The following is a 24,079-nucleotide window of genomic DNA, read 5'->3' on the forward strand; positions in this document are numbered from 1 at the left end:
AGAAAGAAAAGAGTCAGGGAAGTCTCTAAGATTTGATGTTGGAAGAACTAGAGGAATAGGGGTGTCATTTGCTGAGATGGATAAAATCATACCTGGAATGAGAGTGGACAAGGAAGGATATGATCAACCTCTTAGCTTTGGACAAAGTATGTTTGAGATGCCTGTTAGATATCCAAGTGGAGAAGTCAGGCAGATGAGGATGCAGGAGAGAAAACCAGGCTGGATACACACATATGGGGGCCATTGGCAAGCCACATGGTATCCAAGCTATGACATTTGATGAGATAATGTACAGAGTGAACATGGATAACGATGAGGAGGAATCAGCAAAGGAGAAGGAAAGCAAGAGGAAAACCAGGCAAAAGTGGTATGCTGGAACCAAGCAAAACAAAGAATTAAAGGAGTGTTCATCAAGCCCATGTGAGCTCCATTTCTCTCTCTTTGGTTGAAGCAATAATTTTCTGTCAGTCCTGGGCATAAACCTGCTTCATGCCCCTTGGATTTAAAGTGCAAGTCCAGTTGGTCTCAAATGCTCTAATGTTGTAATGTCCATAAACTTGGCTGGGAGGACTGCCGTTACCCTTTGTAAGACTCCAAAGTTATCCACTGTCAATGATTAGCTGAGCTCTCTTTCCAAGAGTGCAGGCATTCTGAAGCTGTCTGCTTGAGTTACTGTGCTCTCTTCCAAGGCTTTAGGAGTTCTGGAGCTGCTGGCTGGAGAGGAGGGTGGACCAAGCTCTCCCCAGACAGACATCCTGAGAGGACTTGGCAGGTGAGCACTGTTTCAAGGAATGGGCTGATGGGGTCATAATCCATGATAACCTCACCAATCTTTTAGAGTCATGGCTGGTGAGAAGAGCAAAAATCCTCACAGAAAAGCAGAAATTCCTAGGGACCATGAAAGACAGTACCTGTCAAGTCTTAGTGAGGAGGAAACACTGGGCAGAGGAAAAGGCACCTTTATCGCAGCAACAGTGAGAGACGAGGGCAGCTGGAAAAAGGTGGTAACAGGGGGCTGGTAGTTGGGTGGTGGTCAAAGAAGGATGAATCTCAGAGGAGGTGAGGCCAGAAGAATGAAGAAGAGCCTATTATGGAAAAAGAGAGGGACCAGCAGGTACAAGGGCAATGTGTAATTCTGCTCAGGAGCTGGTACAGAAATCTTCAATTCTTATTCTATAGAAAAAAAGGAGACAGAAATGTCAGACACTGTGATGGTTAATACTGAGTGTCAGTTGATTGAACTGAAGGATACAAAGTGTTGATCCTGGGTGTGTCTGTGAGGGTGTTGCCAAAAGAGATTAACGTTTGAGTCGGTGGCCTGGGAGAGGCAAACTCACCCTTAATCTGGGTAGGCACCATCAAATCAGCTGCCAGCATGACTAGAATATAAGCAGGCAGAAAAATATGAAAAGAGAGACTGGCCTAGCTTCCCAGCCTACATCTTTCTTCCATACTGGATGCTTCCTGCCCTTGAACATCAGACTCCAGGTTCTTCAGTTTTGGAACTCAAACTGGCTCTCCTTGCACCTCAGCCTGCAGATGGCCTATTGTGGGACCTTGTGATCATGTGAGTTAATACTGAATAAACTGTATATATATATATGTGTGTGTATATATATATATACACATATATATACACACACGTTAATAGTATTATATATACACGTATATACTTATATATATGAGTTTATATACATACTCATATATATGAGTTTATAAAATATATATATTCCATTAGTTCTGTTTCTCTAGAGAACCATGACTAATACAGATTTTGGTAACAAAAGTGGTTCTAGAGGAAAAGAATGTTAATGATGGAGTTCTTTTGTTGGTTTTGGGGTTTCTGGAGTTGATGCCTTAATATGATTAGACCCCGAAATACTAAAGACTCTACTTCTAATAGTATGGAGAACACTGATAGTCCTTGATATGAACTGTTTAAAGAGTTATACAAAATAAATGCATTTGACACTCCTGATTCATTGCTCATGAGAGGCAAGGAGTTTAGTGACTCTATACATCATACTTTTGACCATATGTGGAAAACCAAGGAACATAATGAAGCTGGTTGGTTTCTCCTAAGTTCAGTGGATAAAGTGATGAAAGAAAATAATGAACTCAGGGATTCTACCTCCCAGCTTCAGAAGCAGATACTGAGCCTCAAATCTGCCAAGATTTTCCTGAGTGAGAGTCTAATCTCCTGTAGAGAAAGAGGTGAAATTGTGGAAAAACAGACATAAGCTCTTATCATGTGAGTGGCTGAACTGCAATGAAAGATGCATGCACAGCCTCACCATGCACAGCCTCACCAAGTGTCTACTGTTAAAGTGAGGGCATTGATTGTGTTGCAGGAAGTCAGGGAACCCAAACGGAAGGACCGGCTGGAGCTGAGGCAGAAGAACATAAATTGTGAAGATTTTGTGGACATTTATCACTTCCCCAAATTAATACTTTTATAATTTCTTATGCCTGTCTTTACAGCAATCTCTGAACATAAATTGTGAAGATTTCATGGACATTTATCACTTCCCCAATTAACACTCTTATAATTTCTTATGCCTATCTTTACTTTAATCTCTTAATCCTGTTATCTTCCTAAGCTCAGAATGTACATCACCTCAGGACTACTATTGTACAAACGGATTGTAAAACATGTGTGTTTGAACAATATGAAATCAGTGCACCCTGAAAAAGAACAGAATAACAGTGATTTTCAGGGAACAAGGGAAGATAACTATAAGGTCTGACTGCCTGTGGTATTGGGCAGAATAGAGCCATATTTTTCTTCTTGCAGAAAGCCTATAGACAGATGTGCAAGTAGGAGAAATATCACTGAATTCTTTTCCCAGCATGGAACAACCCTGGGGAAGGAATGAATTCCTGGAGGTAGGTCTATAGATGGCCACTCTGGGAGTGTATGTCTTACGTGGTTGAGATAAGGACTGAAATATGCCCTGGTCTCCTGCAGTACCCTCAGGCTTACTAGGATTGGGAAATTCCAGCCTGGTAAATTCTAATCAGGCTCTCTGCTCTCAAACCCTGTTTCCTGTTAAGATGTTTATCAAGACAAAGTGTGCACAGCAGGACATAGATCCTCATCGGTAATTCTAATTTTTCCTTTGCCTTGTGATCTTTACTGCCCTTTGAAGCATGTGATCCTTGTGACCTACTCCCTGTTCATACACCCCCTCCCCCTTTAAAATTCCTAATAAAAACTTGCTGGTTTTGCAGCTCAGGGTCACCATCATGGTCCTAGCAATATGAGATGACACCCCCAGAGGCCCAGCTGTAAAATTTCTCTCTTTGTACTCTTTCTCTTTATTTCTCAGACCGGCTGACACTTAGGAAAAATAGAAAGAACCTATATTCAAATATTGCAGGCTGGTTCCTCTGATAGATTGGAAAAGAATGAGACCCTGCAACTTGGAATGGGGAGGTATGGGAGGACACTGGTGAAGCTGGGGACCCTGAGTTTGTAAACTCCAATGAACTTTTTTTGCCAGAAGAAACAATTTCCCCCCAACCCAGTAGTGGCAGCATTCCCTCCCTAACCCATGCTGCCATCAGCCTTTCCACCTTTGTCTGAGGAGGTAAACTCTGTGCTGCCTGAGGCAATAGTGATGGCCTCCCCTGAGGCATTTGCCAAGCAAGATAATGAGAAATAACAATCAGTACAGTTTGGCTCTCAGAAAGCCACATCCCTAGGAAAACAGGAAGAGTACTACATCAAGGGAACATCCCATGGGAAAAAAGAATCTGAACAGTAGCTTTGAGCCCCAGATCTTCCCTCTAACACAGCCTACCCAAATGGGAAGGAACCAGGAAAACGATTCTGGTAATATGATAAAACAAGGCTGTTTAACACCTCCCCCCAAAAATCAGACTAGCTCACCAGCAATGGATCCAAATCAAGAAGAAACTCCTAATTTACTTGAAAAAGTATTCAGAAGGGTGATAACTAAGCTAATCAAAGAGGCAGCAGAAAAGGTGAAGTCCAATTTAAGGAAATCAAAAAAATAATACAAGTTAGGAGGGGAGAAATCTTCAGTGAAACAGACAGCATAAGTAAAAACAATCATAACTTTAGGAAATAAAGAACACAGAGAAAAATGCACTGAAAAGCCTCAACAATGGAATTGAACAAGCAGAAGAAAGAACTTCAGAGCTTGAAGACAAGATCTTTGACTTAGCCAAATCCAACAAAGACAAAGAAAAAAAATTAAAAATGAACAAAGCCTCTAAGAAGTATTGGGGTTGTGTTAAACGATCAAACCTAAGAATAATTGGCATCCTTGAGATAGAAGAGAAATCTAAAAGTTTGGAAAATGTATTCAAGGAAATAATCGAGGAAAACTTTCCTGGCCTTGCTAGAGACCTAGACATCCAAATACAAGAAGCTCAAAGAACACCTGGGAAATTCATTGCAAAAAGATCATTGCCTAGGCACATTGTCATCAGGTTATCTAAAGGCAAGATGAAGGCAAGAATCTTAAGAGCTGTGAGACAAAACACCAGGTAATCTATAAAGGAAAACCTATCAGATTAACAGCAAATTTCTCAGCAGAAATCCTACAAGCTAGAAGGGATTGGGGCCCTAACTTCACCCTCCTTAAAAACAAATTATCAGCCAAGAATTTTGTATCCAGTGAAACTAAGCTTCATAAATGAAGGAAAGATGCAGTCCTTTTCAGGCAAATAAATACTGAGAGAATTCACCACTACAAAGCCAGCACTACAAGAACTGCTAAAAGGAGCTTTAAATCTTGAAACAAATCCTGGAAACACATCAAAATAGAACCTTTTTAAAGTGTAAATCTCATATGACCTATAAAACAAAAATACAATAAATAAACCCCCAAGCTATACAGGCAACAAATAGCACAATGAATGGAATAGTATCTCACGTCTCAATACTAATGTTGGTAAATGGCCTAAATGCTCCATTTAAAAGATACAGAATTGCAGAATTGATAAGAATATGCCAACCAAGTATCTACTGCTTTCAAGAGACTCATCTAACACATAAGAACTCACATAAACTTAAGGTAAGGGGGTGGAAAAAGACATTCCATGCAAATGGACACCAAAGGCAAGCAGGAGTAGCTATATTTATATCAGACAAAGCAAACTTTAAAGCCACAGCAGTTAGAAAAGACAAAGAGGGACATTATGTAATGATAAAAGGTCTTGTCCATCAGGAAACATCACAATTCTAAATATATATGCACCTAACACTGGAGCTCCCAAATTTATGAAACAATTACTACTAGACCTAAGAAATAATATAAACAGCAACACAATAACAGTGGGGGACTTCAATACTCCACTGACAGAACTAGACAGGTCATCAAAACATAAAGTCAGAAAGAAACAATTGATTTAAACTGTACCATAAAACAGATGAATTTAACAGTTATTTACAGAACATTCTACCCAACAACCATGGAATATACATTCTATTCATCAGTGCATGGAACTTTCTCCAAGATAGACCATATGATAGGCCACAAAACAAGTCTCAATAAATCTGAGAATAGTGAAATTATATCAAGTACTCTCTCAGACCACCATGGAATAAAATTGGAAATCAACCCCAAAAGGAACCTTCAAAATCATGTGAATACATGGAAATTAAATAACCTGTTCCTGAATGATCATTGGATCAACAATGAAATCAAGATGGAAATTTAAAAATTTCTCACACTGAAGGATAATAGTGACACAATCTATCAAAACTTCTAGGATACAGCAAAGGTGGTACTAAGAGGAAATTTCATAGCCTTAAATGCCTTCATCAAAAAGTCTGAAAGAGCACAAATAGACAATCTAAGGCCACACCTCAAGGAACTAGACAAACAAGAACAAATCAAACCCAAACCCAGCATAAGAAAGGAAATAAGCAAGATCAGAGCAGAACTAAATGAAATTGAGATTTAAAAAAGATAAATGAAACAAAAAGCTGGTTCTTTGAAAGATAAATAAGATTGATAGACTGTTAGGAAGATTAACCAAAAAAAAGAAGAGAGAAAATCCAAATAAGCTCAAATAGAAAGGAAATGGGAGATATTACAACCGACACCACAGAAATACAAGAGATCATTCAAGGCACTACGAACAGCTTTATGCACATAAACTAAAAAACTTAAAGGAGATGGATAAATTCTTGGGAAGATACAACCCTCCTAGCTTAAATCAGGAAGAATTAGAAAGCCTGAACCGACCAATAACAAGCAGCAAGATTAAAATGGTAATACAAAAATTATCAATAACAGCAACAAAAAAGCCATGACCAGATGAATTCACAGCTGAATTCTATCAGACATTCAAAGAAGAATTGGTACCAATCCTATTGACGCTATTCCGCAAGATAAAGAGGGAATCCTCCCGAAATCATTCTATGAAGCCAGTATTACCCTAATACCCAAACCAGAAAAGGATGTAACAAAAAAAGAAAAATACAGACCAATATCCTTGATGAACATAGATGCAAAAATTCTTAACTAGCTACTAGCTAACTGAATCCAACAGCATATCAAAAAGATAATTCACCATGATCAAGTGGGTTTCACACCAGGGATGCAGGAATGGTTTAACATACACAAGTCAATAAATGTGATACACCACATAAACAGAATTAAAAACAAAAATCACATTATTACCTCAATAGATGTAGAAAAAGCATTTGACAAAAATCCAGCATCCTCTTATGATTAAAACCCTCAGCAAAATCAGCATACCATGGACATACCTTAATGTAATAAGAGCCATCTATGACAAACCCACAGGCAATGTAATACTGAATGGGGAAAAGTTGAAAGCACTCCCTCTGAGAACTAGAATAAGACATGAATGCTTACTCTCACCACTTGTATCCAGTGTAGTACTGGAAGTCCTAGCCAGATCAATCAGACAAGAGAAAGAAATAAAGGTCCTCCAAATTGGTAAAGACGAAGTCATACAGTTGCTGTTTGCTGTTAATATGATTGTATACTTAGAAGACCTTAAAGACTCCTCCAAAGAGCTCCTACAACTAATAAATGAATTCAGCAAAGTTTCAGGACACAAAGTTAATGTACAAAACCCAGTAGCTCTGCTATACTTTAATAGCAACCAAGCTGAGAATCAAATCAAGAACTCAACCCCTTTTATAATAGCTGCAAAAAAAAATACTTAGGAATATACCTAACCAAAGACCTATTCAAGGAAAACTACAAAACCCTGCTGAAAGAAATGATAGATGACACAAACAAATGGAAACACATCCTATGCTCATGGATGGGTAGAATAAATATTGCAAAAATGACTATATTGCCAAAAGCAATATACAAATTCAGTGCGATTCCCATCAAAATACCACCATCATTCTTCACAGAATTAGAATAAAAATCCTAAAATTCATATGGAACCAAAAAAAGAGTCCTCATAGCCAAAGCAAGACTATCCAAAAAGAACAAATCTGGAGGCATCACATTACCTGATTTCAAAATATACTATAAGGCCATAGTCACTGAAAGAGCATGGTCTGGTATAAAAATAGGCACACAGAACCATGGAACAGAAGGAACAGAATAGAGAACCCAGAAATAAACCCAAATACTTACAGTCAACTGATCTTCAACAAAGCAAACAAAAAGTGGGGAAAGGACACCCTATTCAACAAATGGTTCTGGGATAATTGGCAAGCCACATGTAGGAGAACGAAACTGGATCTTCATATACCACCTTATACAAAAACCACCTCAAGATGGATCAAGGACTTAAATCTAAGACTTGAAACTATAAAAATTCTAGAAGATAACATCAGAAAAACCCTTGTAGACATTGGTTTAGGCAAGGATTTTATGACCAAGAACCCAAAAGCAAATGCAACAAAAATAAAGATACATAGATGGGACTTAATTAAACTAAAGAGCTTTTGTATGGCAAAAGGAACAGTCAGCAGAGTAAACAGATAACCCACAGAGTGAGAGAAAATCTTCACAATCTATACATCTGACAAAGGACTAATATTCAGAATCTAGAAGGAACTCAAACAAATTAGCAAGTGAAAAAACCCCAAAAAAACCCATAAAAAAAGTGGGCTAAGGATGCAAATAGACAATTCTCAAAAGAAGATCTAGCATACATATGAAAAAATGCTCAACATCACTAATGATCAGGGAAATGCAGATCAAAACCACAATGCTATACCACCTTACTCTTGCAAGAATGGCCATAATAAAAAAACAAAAAAAATTATGGATGTTGGTGTGGATGTGGTGAAAAGGGAACACTTCTACACTGCTGGTGGGAATGTAAGCTAGTACAACCACTGTGGAAAACTGTGGAAATTCATCAAAGAACTAAAAGTAGAACTACCATTTGATCCAGCAATCCCACTACTGGGTATCTACCAAGAGAAAAATAAGTCATTATACGAAAGAAGTCACTGTACATGCATGTTTATAGCAGCACAATTTGCAATTACAGGAATATGGAACCAGCCCAAATGCCTGTCAATCAACAAGTAAAGAAACTTGTATTCATATATAAAATATTTATATATTTTTATAAATATTCTTAAACATTTATATATAGTAGTATAGTTTATATAAATATATATAATATGTGATATATATGATATATGATATATGACATATGATATATAAGATAAAGTAGTATGTATATATTTTATATATATCTATATATACTATATGTTATATAGTGTGGCAATATATATAGTATATAAAAACCATATGAAATATATTTATTTATATATAATTTATATTTTATATAATATATTATATATTATATAGAATATTTTTTGCCACACTCCTGTGCCTTTCTTCCTTCCAAGCTCATGAACATATAACATATATATTTTTTATATATATATATAAAATCTTCTGTGAAGGCAGTATAGTGTGGGAGAGAGACACCATGAGCTTGGAAGGAAGAAAGGCACAGGAGTGTAGCAATACATATTATGTAAAATATAAATATATGTAAAAATATGTGAATATTTTATAGATAAAATATTTTAAAATATATATAAAAATATATAAATTTCTACATATTTTTATATATTTTATATATACTATATATAGCCACACTATATGATAGTATAGTATATATCTATATATAATATATAATACATTATATATAATATATAGTATAATATATAATATATAATATAATAGTATAGTTATACATATCTATGCATACCACACTATTATATATCATATATATTATATATTATATATATCTATATATACACTATACTATTATATATATAAATTCACTCTGAGAATCAGAACAAGACATGAATGCTCACTGTCACCACTTAGATCTAGATATATATAATAGTATAGTATATATATAATAGCATAGTATATATAGATATAGATATAATATACTATATATTATATATCTTATTTATATATTTTTATATATAATTTATATAATTTATATATTTTATTTTTATTGTATTATATACTATTTATATAATATATATTTATATATTTTATATTTATATATTAATATATTATATATAATTTATATAATTTTATATAATTTATATAAATGTATATAAATTATATATAATATAATTATATATTTATTTATATATTATAAATATATATTTTATATAATATATAATATATATATTTATAATATATAAATATATATTTATATAATTTACATATTTATATATTATATATTTATTTATTTATATATTTATATATGGTGATGTTATTATTATATGTTATATAATATATAGTATATTAACATATATAAATATACTATATATTATATATTTATTATATAATATATAATATATATCAAATATAACATATTTGACATAATATTATACTATATATTACATATTATATATTTTACTATATATTAATATATTATATATTATACTATATATTATATATTATACTATATATTATATATTATACTATATATTATATCTATATCTATATATACTATACTATTATATATATACTATACTATTATATATCTAGATCTGAGTGGTGAGTGAGCATTTATGTCTTGTTCTGATTATCAGAGTGAATTTATATATATAATATTATAGTGTACCTACAGATATATATAATATATAACAATATATAATACATAATATATATGATATATAATAGTATGGTATGTATAGATATATATAACTATACTATTATATATAATATGTATCATATATTATATACAGATATATACTATACTATTATATAGTGTGGCTATATATAGTATATATATAAAAGATATAAAAATATATAAAAATTTATATATTATATATTTAAAAATATTGTATCTTTATCTGTATATACTATATATAGTATATATCTACTATATCTAGATATATACATATTATATATTTATAGATAACATTTCTCCATATATAGTATATATAGTATATACAGTTATATAGTATATATAACATATTTATAATATAATATATGATATAGGATATGTATTATTATATAAGATATAATATCACATTATATATTATATAATATGTTATATACAATATAAATGTATAATACCCATATATTATGTATAATATATCCACATATAATATAGTATATATATTTTATATATATATATTTTTTTTGCCACACTCCTGTGCATTTCTTCATTCCAAGCTCATGGATATATAATCTATCTATCTATCTATCTATCTATCTATCTATATATCATCTTCCATGAAGGCAATATGGTATGGGAGAGAGATAGCATGAGCTTGGAAGGGAGAAAGGCACAGGAGTGTGGCAATGTATATTACATATATATAATATATATATTATATAAACATAAATATATATAAAAATAGAATTTTTATATTTTTTAGATATATACTATATAATACATACATAGTATATATATTATATATAGTATCATATATAGTATACACATATATATATATAAAAAATGAAATACTACTCAGCCATAATAAGGAATGACTTAATGGCATTCGCAGCAACCTGGATGGGATTGGAGACCATCGTTCAAAGTGAAGTAATTCAGGAATGGAAAACTAAACATCATATGTTCTCAGCCATAAGTGGGAGCTAAGCTATACATTGTTGCAAAAGCATGAGAATGATACAATGAACTTTGAGGACTTGGGGGAAATGATGGGAAGGAGGTGAGGAATAACAGGGTACAAAGTGGGTTAAGTGTATACTGTTAAGTGTATATTATAAGTGTTAAGTGTATACTCCTCGGGTGATGGGTGGACAACAATGTCACAAATCACCAATAAAGAACTTATATAGAAACAACAATTATGACAGCTGTAATTTCTAAAGTGATTGTGTTAGGTCCTGCACACTAGATGGATAGGACCTAGGATTTAGGATGTATCAGTCCAGATTCAATTTAAAGAAAAGGATGCTACTTGTATTAGTTAGCATTTGCTACAGTAACAAACACCCTATACATCTTAGTAGCTTTTAGTCATGCATATTTTCCCCCTATGGGTCTGTGTGTTGTTAGTGGCCATGCTAGGCTCAGCTCAACTCCACATTTCTTGTTGTTCTGGGTCCCAGTCTGAAGGTACAGCATGATCTGGGTTATGCAAGTCTCATGCAGAGGGGAGAAATGTGAGAGTTTCTGATGAACCGTAGAATCCCAAACACTCACATCTCATTGACCAAAGCATATCTCATGAGCAAGCCAAAGTCAATGAGAGGTGGATACATATTCTTCCTCCTGAATGCACTGGGAAGTCACTTAAAAATGAATGGGGATTTATAATCCTAGAATAGGAAGGGAGTGAATTGCTGGGAACAACAATCCAATCTATGACCCACTGTATTTTAAGCACGAGGGGATTTATTATATGGAATTGGGTGTTCACAAAACTGTCAGAAGTGTTGAAGATGTAGGATCTAGGACTGGGTCTGTATCCTCTTATGCCTTTAGAAAACAGCACCCCACAAGGAGACTGAAACAGATGCTGAGTGCCAATTTACTCATAACCACAGCAAATTAATTCCTGGGAAGAATCCTATAAGGTTGGGATGAATCTCCTGCAGCCGCTGATGATCAGTAGAGCAATCTGTTAAAGAAGCTCTCACCTGTGTCTCTTCTTTCTTTTACAGGCCTGAACATGCATTGGCTGCGAAAAGTTCAGGGACTTTGCACCCTGTGGGGTACTCAGATGTCCAGCCGCACTCTCTACGTTAATAGTAGGCAACTGGTGTCCGTGCAGTGGGGCCACCAGGAAGTGCCGGCCAAGTTTAACTTTGCTAGTGATGTGTTGGATCACTGGGCTGACATGGAGAAGGTAATGGGGTGGAAAAGAGGCAGAGTGAGACAATTTTGTTGACTTTTAAAATTCATCCATTAATTCAGTAAATATTTGTTAAGTACTATTACATGTAAGGCACTGTAATAAGCTATGGACAAGACACTCATCTTCCATGAAGGCAGTATGGTATGGGAGAGAGACAGCATGAGCTTGGAAGGAAGAAAGGCACAGGAGTGTGGCAACCTGGTAACTCCCAGGCAGCCAACACACAGTTTGTTTACACTGTATGTAGACTGCACATGCTCTGTTGTGACCTCCCAGGGTGAAATGAGGACTAGTAGTCTGGGGTTGTAGAAGAGGTGGGTTTGAATCTAATAATAGCAAATCAAGCCTGGGCAACACAGTGAGACTCTGTCTCTACCAAAACTGTTTAAAACAAAATTAGCCAGGCATGGTGGCACATACCTGCAGTCCTAGCTACTCAGGAGATTGAGGTGGCAAGATTGCTTGAGCCCAGGAGTTGGAGGCTGCAGTGAACTGTGATCACACCACCACACTCCACAGAGTGAGATTCTCTTTCAAAAAAGTGGGGGGCAAATCAGCACTGACCAAAGACTGAGTCTTCCCAGAAAGTTAGGTCACACGCCCCTGTCAATAGAAGTGTGCAAGTAAGATAGCTACGAGGTGACAATTATCAAAAGGGCTTCAATATGAGACATCCAGGAAAGAAAAAGATGAAGAAATTTCTGAGTTTCCTTCCCAGCCCTGAGCGTCTAGAATTTTAATCCATTCACTGCTGATCCATCAATTGCCTTCACCTGAAGTCCTATGACTGTTTCTGTAGGATGGAAGGATTCATTCTGGCTAGGGGTAGGGGAAGGGGTGGAGCTACCAGCATGGACTTAATACATTGGTGCTCAAAAAGAGTCATGATTATGACGTGATGTCCTAAGGTCCCAACACTATGAAACAGTCTTAGTGTGGAGATTGCAAATGCCTTGCCTCTAGGCTGAAGACGGCCCTAGGTGTGGGTACTCTTAACAAAAAATAAGGTTCAACATTTTAAAATTGAAAATTTTCAAACAGAAATTTAGATTTCTGGATTTTTTTAAAGTTATACTTCCTTTAAATATTGAGGAAAGCCCTTACTACCATGACTCACCATTCTGAATCCATAAAAGTAAATTTGCTATAGAAACATCAAAAAATCTCTCCATTCACAAATAACACCATTAGCAAAATAAATGGCTAATGAAAACCATGAGGAAAATATTCAACTCATATAACAGCAAAAAAGTTAATAATACAAAGTGAGCTTGTAGAAACCAAGAATAAAAAGGTGCAACTCATTATAAAACCAGGCAAAGTATATGAACAGATAGTTCACAAAAAAGTGAACTCAAATGGCCATTACATATAAAAAATTCTCACCCTCCCTCATAATAAGAGTAATGCAAATGAGAATTTTACTGAAATAACTTTTTTGCACCTATCTTGTTAGTCAAATACAAAAGGTTGTTTTTTTCTTTCAGAAAAAATAATTTAATTATCACAAGCCATCTTAGTGGAAGGGCGGGAAATATTTCTCAAATCTGCCCCCTTGAAAGCTCAGAGACTAGGGTTTTCAAAAGATAATTTGGAGGGCAGGGGGCTAAGGAATGGGTGCTACTGATTGGTTGGGAATGAAATTATAGAGATGTGAGAAATGTCTTCAAGTGCTGAGTTTGTTTCTGGGTGAGGCAGACGCAGGACAGGTAAAGTCAGTTCCTTGCTGTAGAATCATAGGTCTAGGTAGTGTCAGTAAGTTTTCCAGAATGCAAATGTCTGAAAAATATCTCAAAGGTCAGTCTTAGATTTTACAATAGTGATATTAACTACAGGAGCAACTGGTGAAGTTACAAAGTGTGACTTCTGGTTACACGACTCCTAAGCAGTAAGCAATCTAGGGAACAATGGCTGGTTACTGCTTATCTATGCTTATAGCTTAGCAGAATTGAGACCCCTACCATCTACCATAATTCTAATGCTGTGGAATTGCATTAATTTCACAAAGGGGTTTAGGTCCCTGAACAAGAAGGGAGTTGGTTTCAGGAAGAGACTATTGTCATCCTTGCTTTAAAGTTAAATTATAAACTAAATTCCTCCCATAGTTAGCTTGGTCTATACCCAGGAATGAGCAAGAACAAAATACAGAGGTTTAACAACTCTATTGGAAAGGCTGTGAGGAAACAGACACTTTCATGTGTTACCACAAAGTGGTATAACTCTGATGGAGGCAAATTTTGAAATATCTAATAAAATTGCTAACATGTTTTGTCTTTGATTTTGCATCATTACTCTCAAACTATGATCTGAGAACCCCTGAGGATACATGAGACTCTTTCAGGGGATATGCGAAGAGTCTATTTTACAATAAAACAGAGAAATTAGAGCCCTTATGCATCATGATGGGTATGTAAAATGGTACAGCTATTTTGGAAAGCAATATAACATTTTCTCAAAAAATTAAAAAATAGAATTGCCATTCAGCAATTCCAACTCTGGGTATACACCAAAAAAAACTTAAAATCAGGGTCTCTGAGAAATATGTGTACACTCATGTTCACAGTAGCTTTATTCACAGTAGTTGGAAGGTCAAACAGCCCAAATATCTATCAACAAATAGACAAAAAATAAACCATCATTCTCAGCAAACTATCGCAAGGACAAAAAAACCAAACACCGCATGTTCTCACTCACAGGTGGGAATTGAACAATGAGAACACATAGACACAGGAAGGGGAACATCACACACCAGGCCTGTTATGGGGTGAGGGGAGGGGGGAGGGATAGCATTAGGAGATATACCTAATGTTAAATGTTGAGTTAAGGGGTGCAGCACACCAACATGGTGCATGTATACATATGTGACAAACGTGCACGTTGTGCACATGTACCCTAAAACTTAAAGTATAATAATAAAAAAGGAAATATCAGGCAAATCCAACCAAAAAAAAAAGAGATTATTGTATTTTTGTATTTTTCAATGTGAGAAGGACATGAGAATTGGAAGGGCAGGAGCAAAGTGACATAGTTTGGATATTTGTTTTCTCCAAATCTCATGTTGAAATGTAATCCACAGAGTTGGAGGTAGGGCCTGGTGGAAGACATTTGGATCATATGGGCAGGTCCCACACGAATGACTTAGCACCATCCCCTTAGTTATGAGTGAGTTCATGAGAGATCTTGTTGTTTTAACATTCGTGGCGCTTCCCCATGCTCTCTCTCTCTTGCTCCTGCTCTTGCCATGTGATGCACCTGTTCCCCTTCACCTTCTTCCATGACAGTAATCTTCCTGAGGCCCTCACCAGAAGCAGATGTGAGCACCATGCTTCCTGTACACCCTGCATAACTGTGAGCCAATTAAACTTTTTTCTTTATAAATTACCCAGTGTCAGATATTCCTTTATAGCAATGAAAGAACAGCCTAATATAGTACCTTATATAAATGAAATCACACGGTATTTGTTTTTTTGTGTCTGGCTAATTTCACTTAGCATGTCTTCAAGTTTTCTCCATGTAACATATGTCAGAATTTCCTTCCTTTTTAAGGCTGAAATAATATTTCATTGTTATGTATATGCAAAATTATCTATTCATCAAACATTCAGGTCAAATCTTGAATGCTCTGTTGCTGAAAAATTTCTTTTGTCAGATTCCCTAAGTCATTACTCTTAAGTTAAAACTTCCACAGATCACTAGGCTATGAACACAATGCAGCCAAGTTCTTTGCTAAAATATAGGAAGGAGGACCTTTGCTTCAGTTCCCTAAAACTTCCTTATTTCCATTTGAAATCTGCTCAGCCTGCATTTCACTGTCCATAATTCTATCAGCATTTTGCTCACAACTATTTAACCAGTGCCTAAGACGTTCTAAACTTTTCCTCATCTTTCTGTCTCTTCTAAGCCCTCCAAACTCTTCAATTTCTTCCCATGATCAAGTTCCAGAGTTAGTTCTACATTTTCAGGTATCTTTATAGCAATATCCCACTTCTGGTACCAATTTTCTGTCTCAGATTGTTCTTGTGTTGCTGTTAAGGAATACCTGAGCCTAGGTAACTTGCAAAGAAAAGAGATTTAATTGGCCCAAAGTTCTGCACAGTGTACAGGAAGTGTGGTGCTGGCATCTGCTTCTGATGAGGGCCTCAAGAAATTTACAGTATTGGTGGAAGATGAAGAAAGAGCAGGCACAACAAAGGGCAAGATGAGGAGCAAGACAGAGAGTGAGAAGGTGCCACTCACTTTTAAACAACCAGATCTTATGATCTCATTTATCACCAAGGGGATGGTGCTAAGCCATTCATGAGGGACCTGCCTCCATGATCCAATCACCTCCCACCAAGCCCCACCTCTGACATTGGGGATTGCATTTCAACATGAGACTTGGACAGGACAAATATTCAGACAATTTCATGTATCTAGAATAGTCAAATTCATAGAGTCAGGAAGTAGAATGGTGTTTATCAGGGCCTAATGGGAGAGGGGATGACGGGTGATTGTGTAACGGGGACAGAGTTTTCATTTTGGATGATGAAAAAGTTCGGGAGATGGATGTTGGTGATTGTTGCATAACAATGAGAATGTACTTAATGCCACTGAACTGTACACTCAAAAATAGTTAAAATTGGAAATGTTATGTGTATTTTTACCACAAAATTTAAAAAAGTAAATAGATAGAGATAAATATGTAAATTAATCTAAAGTGATATTTGCCTTTTTATTCTAATTCTTTCACGAGGATACAATAGCATTTTCCAGAAGGTACGTGTTGGTACTCACAACAGAGTGAATGCAGAATCAGATGAGAGGATCCAATGTTATTCTACTAAGACATTAAAGGGAATTGCAGAATAAATAGATGCAATAAATAAATAAAATAATGCCACTTTCCTGATTATTTTTTCATTTTGAAAAGTATACTTTATCATTATAAAAAATTATGCATGCTAATATATAATGGGTTTATTACTGTTATTTCTGAAAGCATACATTTACAAAAATTCTGTTTTAATATCTACTATGGTAGATATTGATAGCTATAACTCATATAAATAACAACTCTTTAGGGTTTTCAATACTTTTTAAGATTGTATGGAGGTGCTGAGATTAAAAACCTTACTAAGCACCAACTTGGCAATCCCAAGACTTGGAATTTATCCTACCTGCTTGTGTACCAATGCCCCCTAATCAACAGGGCTTCTCTTTCCTCAGGCTGGCAAGCGACCCCCAAGCCCAGCCCTGTGGTGGGTGAATGGGAAGGGGAAGGAATTAATGTGGAATTTCAGAGAACTGAGTGAAAATAGCCAGCAGGCAGCCAACGTCCTCTCGGGAGCCTGTGGCCTGCAGCGTGGGGACCGTGTGGCAGTGGTGCTGCCCCGAGTGCCTGAGTGGTGGCTGGTGATCCTGGGCTGCATTCGAGCAGGTTGGTAACTGACTACCTGGACAGAGAACTGTCTTCCTTGTGAAGAAAACTGATAGCAGAGAAATGCAGCCACCTCTCTCAAAAGAAGTCTCCTCCTTGGAGCATGCTGTCTTCTCTCATATGAAGAAAGATATCTCCCTACTTCCACTTATTTAAGCAAACTATGTTCCAAGCACTTATGCAGGGTGAACAACAACAATGACATAGTTTACGTGTTCATGGGACTTACAGACCTTTGGAGAAAGCTCTTAAACTATTAATTGCACATATAAGTATTTAATCAGAATTATGATAAGTGGTATGAGAATTCTACTAAAATCTATAAAAATAAATTTGGCAGACTGTGACCTGCAGGCCAAATCCTGTCCACAGCTTGTTTTTGTGAATAAAGTTTTATTATAACACAGCTATGCCCACTTGTTTCCATATTATATGTGGCTGCATTTGCACTACAGTGGCAACTTGAGTAGTTGGAACAAGATAGTGTCTTATCCACAAAACCTAAAATATTTACTATTTGGCCCTTTGCAGAAAAAGTTTGCCAATGCTTTTCTAAAAGGAGACTTGAATTAACCAATATGAGGAGCAACTCAGTCTCAATGGAAGTGATATTTGAGCTGAGATCTGCAGGATGAGTAGGATTTTGCCAAGAGATAGAGAGGCTTGTGCCAAGCAAAGGGAACAGCATATGTGAAGATGTAATTATCTGATGATTTCTTCTTGCCCACTTCCCAGAAAAGCCAAACACTGAAAACAGTAAGAGTTGCAGTAGAGAAGAGTTTAATAATTGCATAGACAGCCAAGTTGAAGGATGGAGGATGTTTCTTAAATCCACCTCCCCAGGAAATCAGAGACTAGAGTTTTTCAAGGATGCTTTGGCATGCAGGGGGCTAGGGAATAGGAAATGCTGATTGGTTTGGCTGGGGATGAAAACATGGGTTGAAGCTGTCTTCTTGTGTTAAGTCAACTCCTCAGAGATCACAGAACTGGTTGAGTTAGTTTCTTGGTATCAGTTACTGATCTGGGTAGTGCAAGCTCGTCCATCAGAATGCAAGGTCTGAAGAACACCTCAAATACCAGACTTACGGTTTACCATAATGATGTAATCTATAGGAGAAACTGGGAGGTTACAAATCTTGTGACCTCTGGCTCCATGACTCCTGAACTATAATTCTAGCCTTGTGACCAATTTGTTATTTTTCCAAAGGCAGTTTCAATCTCCAAGCACAGACACAGTTAGTTTCAGGAAGGAGCTATTATCATTTTTGTTTTAAAGTTAGACTGTAAGTTAGATTTCTCCCATACTTAGCTTGGACTATGTCCAGGGATGAGCAAAGACAGATAGCTTGTGAGGTTGGAAACAAGACGAAGTCAGCTATGTCAGATTTCCCTCAGTGTCATAATTTTTCCAAAGGCAGTTTCAAAGCCACAGGGGAGGGAAGCTTGAAAATTATAAAAGAACCTAAAAGGATATCTGTGTGCCTGAAGTCCAGGCCATAAAAGAAAGTAGTGACAATAGAATGAACATGTAGAGGTGGCCAGGTGCTAAATTGACAGTGCCTTGTGGTCCATGGTAAGAGTTGTGGACATTTATCCAGTGGTGAATGGGAAATGATTGATGGATTGAGTGACACTCAAACCATTGATGCATCGAGTGACATGATCATCCTCTGTTTGGATGGTCTTACTGGATGCTCAATAGGGAATGGGATGAAGAAGGCAATAGTGGGGTTGGAAATCTCAGATAAGAGGTGAAGGGATGGTGATGGCTTCAATTTGGTTGAGGTAGTAGAGATGGAGATAAGTGGATTTAACAGGCAATTGAGGGGGAACTAATAACAGGGTTATTCAAAGAAGATGCGAGGGAGAGAGAGAGAGAAGTCACAGACATTTCAGCAAGTGGGTGGATGGTGCTGTCTTTCACTGGAATGAAGAACACAGATATAGAAAGAGGTATGGGTGTGTTAGGAAAATATGACAAGTTCAATTTGGGCATGTTGAGTCCAGGATGTCCATGTGATGTTCAAGAAGTGATAACAAGTTGGATTTAAGGCTCTAAAATTTGAGATGGAGATAGAAATTTGAGAATCATCAACTTTTACATTAAAAGGATGAGACGTACAGTGGTATCAAAAAGAACCCCAAGAAACTCCAGCAACCTCCTTCACAAACTGCCCTTTCCACCTCTGCTTGCACACAGCCTAATCCCAACTAAAAGCTCCCACCCACCCCATATTCTGGGGACAATGGGCTGAGCATGAGAGTGGGTAAAGAGAAAGACATAAATGCAGCCAGGAAATAGAAACTATCAGAGGCAACCAAACCAATTGCAGGAACTTGGAAGCCCATGGAAGGAGAGAACAAGCCAGAGAGAAAGGTGACATACTAAAATTATAGCCAGAAGGAAAGGAGAACCCAGAGGAAGAGATGTGTCTATTGTTCTGTGTCTGACTCAATTGACCACCATGGTAGAGAAATATTTGAGGATATTTACAGGTGTGCAGTGAGAATCCCAAAGTGTTGAGAGTGGGAAGAAAGTGAGCTAAGGTTAAAAGCTATTTCACAGGATGGGCATGTGGTTTAAGCTTCACAAAAAATGAAACCTGTGTAGTTATTCTGTTCTTTTCTTTCTTTCTTTTATTTTTATGAGATGGAGTCTCCCTCTGTAGTCCAGGCTGGAGTGCAGTGGTGCAATTTTGGCTCACTGCAACCTTTGCCTCCCGGGTTCAAGCAATCCTCCTGCCTCAGCCTCCCGAGTAGCTGGGATTACAGGCGTGTGCCACCAAGCCCAGATAATTTTTGTATTTTTAGTAAAGCTGGGGTTTCGCCATTTTGGCCAGGCTGGTCTTGAACTCTTGACCTCTAATAATCTCCCTCCTTGGCCTCCCAAAGTGCTAGGATTACAGGCGTAAACCACCATGCCTGGCCCTAAGTCTAGTTATTCTACAGAAGATTTTAAAAATCAAAGGAGTCTCATTAAAATAGTAAACAAGAACAAGAATTTAGGAAAGTGATAATCATGGGGTATAAAACCTCAGTTATGTGCAAGGAATAAGTCTAACTTTTAAAGATAATTTGTACAGCATGCTAAACGTAGCTAATAATTGAGTACTATAAATTTCAGTATCATTAAGAGCAAAAATTTCTAATGTTCTCATCACAAAAAATGTTAAATACTTGAGGTGATGGATATGTTAACTAGCTTAATTTAATCGTCTCACATTGTCTTCAAAAATTATAATACCACCTTGTACCCAATAAATATATACAACTATACTTTGTGTGTACATATATATGTAAAACTGAAGGCACTCTCATCTAAGAAAAATGCATTTAATGTCCCAGGGTTGAAATAAATTGCCAGGACCTAGAGCTATTGGTGTTTCAAGATCATGGACAGTTCCAAGTGCCTTTCCTCATGATTCTTTAATTATCATATGAGAGTTTTGAATACAGCAAACTCCTGTAGAAAATTTTTTTTGAGGGGTGAGAGTGGGTGAGGAGAATTGTATGTGTCTTAGACTGTCAACAGTGTGACATTAGCAATTCAGTTTCTTTCCTTTGTCTCAGTAGGGCCCTTAAGACTCTGACAACCCAGGGAATCCTAGGTTTCATTCACTCCCTAGTCCTTAGTCCCCTTTTTTTATTGACACTCTCCATTGGTCATTACTTCCCCATCCTCTCCTTACCCACTTGCTCCCTGCTTGATGTTTATATCAGGCTTCTCTAGGGACAAAGAAAACCATCCTTTCCAATTCTCTAAACTCTTGACTTCTTTAGGTCTCATCTTTATGCCTGGAACCATCCAGATGAAATCTAGTGACATACTGTATAGGTTGCAGATGTCCAAGGCCAAGGCTATTGTTGCTGGGGATGAAGTCATCCAAGAAATGGACACAGTGGCATCTGAATGTCCTTCTCTGAGAATTAAGCTACTGGTGTCTGAGAAAAGCTGGGATGGGTGGCTGAACTTCAAGAAACTACTAAAGTGAGTATCTACATGTCTCAGCCTGGGTTTTAACTAAAACTGAAAACAGAGCCAAGCACTTAGGTGCAGGTGATTTATTGAGGAGGTGCAGGAAGAACAGCATGGGACTAGGAAGAGTGAAGCTGGGAAGAAATAAAAGCTAATACAAGGGTTTGGTTTTTTTTCTTCAAGTCATTGCAAGGACTAAATGGGGCTTGATCTGCCTGGACCTTCTGAGCAGCACATGGAATGCCTCCCAGGATTGTCCTCTAAAGGATTGAAAAGCATTGACCCATTAGCATCTGACCCCCACAGGTTGAGGGTTGTCCTGGGGGTGTTATTGCCTCCACACTTCTGGGCTGCAGACTCATGCATGAAGAGTGGCTCAGAGTTCCATGCTATGGTAAAACAGAGAAACTATGGGGCACAAAGTGAATCACTTGTGGTGCACACTGGAAACAACATGGTGTTAACACCAAGTGGATCGAAACCCACCTAGAACAATTTACTGGAACTATGACTCAAATCAGGGGTGAGGCCAAGGTCATGAGGGAAAACCCAAGAGATGGCTGATACACCGAGTTTCTGGGCTCTTCTTCCCACCTCCTGTATCTCTAAGAGAGGTTGATCAAGGGCAGAGGTCTTTCCATGTGTTGATAGCATGGAAAGACCTTGATAGTCCTTCCAAAAGTTGATAGCAAGACTGGCTGGATTAATGATTTTCTCGTCAACATGTCTGAAATCCCTCTAATAGGGGCACATATTGTAAGAAACTTGAAGGGATAACTTCAGCTTTTCCTTTCTAATGCCATGGTCTTTAAGGTAGCTGTCATGTAAATAAATAACATGATGCCTGCTTTTAAAGGCTCAAAATCAGGACACTGGAGATATCCAAGAGATGTGTCCAAGAGATGTTCTATTCCAGGGAATAGAAGAGAGTGCCAAGAAAGTACTTGAAAACTCATATTAATTCCACACCTCCTGTCCACTTGGTGTCATGCCAGGGCTCTTCACAACAATTAGATTAGCATTTATTGAGTTCTTGCTAAGAAAGTTGCTCATTTCTTTGGTGGTAGAGTTAACTTTCTCAATAACTCTATAAGACTTGATCTCACTTTTTTGCAGATATAAAGTGAGACACAGAGAAGTTAAATAAGTAGTTTAGGGTTGCATTGATAAGAAAGTGCCAAACTTGAGTGGTTTTCAAACCCAATTCTGATTGACTCAGACTCCCATGATCTTAATCACTCAGCAGCCTCTCTTCTGAGGTGGGTCCATCAACTTGCCCTTTTCAGCACAGTGGGTGGTGGGAAAAGATGGGTCACTTTGATATCTGGTGTCCAGGCTAGATCTGAGAAAATGACAATCTGTGTCTCTGTCAGTGAGGCATCCACCACTCATCACTGTGTGGAGACTGGAAGCCAGGAAGCATCTGCCATCTACTTCACTAGTGGGACCAGTGGTCTTCCCAAGATGGCAGAACATTCCCACTCGAGCCTGGGCCTCAAGGCCAAGATGGATGCTGGGTAAGCTGAGCTCTTTCTCTCTACAGAGAATTGCATGACCAGGCATGAAGACTTTTCTGAGTTCAAACCCAGTGCTCCTCGACTGGGCTACCACCTTGTGGTTCTGAGAAAGAAAATTCAGAAGGAAATCTAAAGAGGACATGGCTTCACATGCTGGGTATCCAGTACCTTCAATGGGACACATCTTTTAGATAACACAGGGTCTCAAAACTTCTTCCATGTGTTGAGCCATGTGCCTAACACGGTGAATGATTAACAAAAGGTTTATGTGCATTTCCCCAGGCTGACCTCTATGTTGTTCTTTGGGATGCTGGCAATTTGCTTTGATACTGCCCACATTCCAAGAGGGCAGTTTTTGTCGGCAGCAAATTACTTTGCAAATTCATTGAAGTGGAAGATATAATTGGATAAATTTGTGAACAAAGATCTCAGGATTTCTGGATCACAGACCCCATAGTTGAGCATTTTTTTTCCATTGATACATTAATCCCATTTGTGGAATCAGGAAACACTGTGCCAAGGTATTCAAGCAATGATATCTATAAATCATCAGAATTGTTTTAGTAGATCCCACCTTCCATGTTAATTTTATTATTAGAATGGGAAAATACATTAATGCAAAAAAGGGAAAGTGTAAATGTTCCATCTATGAGCCCACAGTGACAGCAAATTAAATAAGTTAGTAAAAATTATATAATAGAAGAGCTGCAGTAAAAGGCAGTTTCTAAAAGATGGGGATAAATTACTTAAGTATAACTAAGATATTAAATTCCCCTTCCCCCCAAAAAATTTGGTAGTTATCTCATTTTTCACAGATATAAAGTGAGACTTAGAGAAGTCTTGTACTATGACTTAATTTCCCTACAGAGCTGAAA

At 37.0% G+C, this 24,079-nt stretch overlaps 1 protein-coding gene across 2 annotated transcripts in view; it reads left to right on the forward strand.

The window, feature by feature from the left end:
- Positions 1-609: 609 nt before the first annotated feature.
- Positions 610-24,079, forward strand: part of LOC129015899 (acyl-coenzyme A synthetase ACSM2B, mitochondrial) — a 40,263-nt gene continuing 16,793 nt past the window's right edge. The window contains exons 1-6 of one of the 2 annotated variants that reach the window (XM_054454598.2): positions 610-772; positions 1,482-1,567; positions 12,102-12,286; positions 17,501-17,711; positions 21,492-21,699; positions 23,061-23,204. In XM_054454598.2, the coding sequence (XP_054310573.2) occupies positions 12,110-12,286; positions 17,501-17,711; positions 21,492-21,699; positions 23,061-23,204 (740 nt within the window). In that variant the 5' untranslated portion in view covers positions 610-772; positions 1,482-1,567; positions 12,102-12,109. The remainder of the gene's footprint in view (positions 773-1,481; positions 1,568-12,101; positions 12,287-17,500; positions 17,712-21,491; positions 21,700-23,060; positions 23,205-24,079) is intronic. The other variant, XM_054454597.2, reaches the window with a different exon arrangement.

The sequence above is a fragment of the Pongo pygmaeus genome, chromosome 18, assembly GCF_028885625.2.
Source record: "Pongo pygmaeus isolate AG05252 chromosome 18, NHGRI_mPonPyg2-v2.0_pri, whole genome shotgun sequence".
Lineage (NCBI taxonomy): Eukaryota > Metazoa > Chordata > Mammalia > Primates > Hominidae > Pongo > Pongo pygmaeus.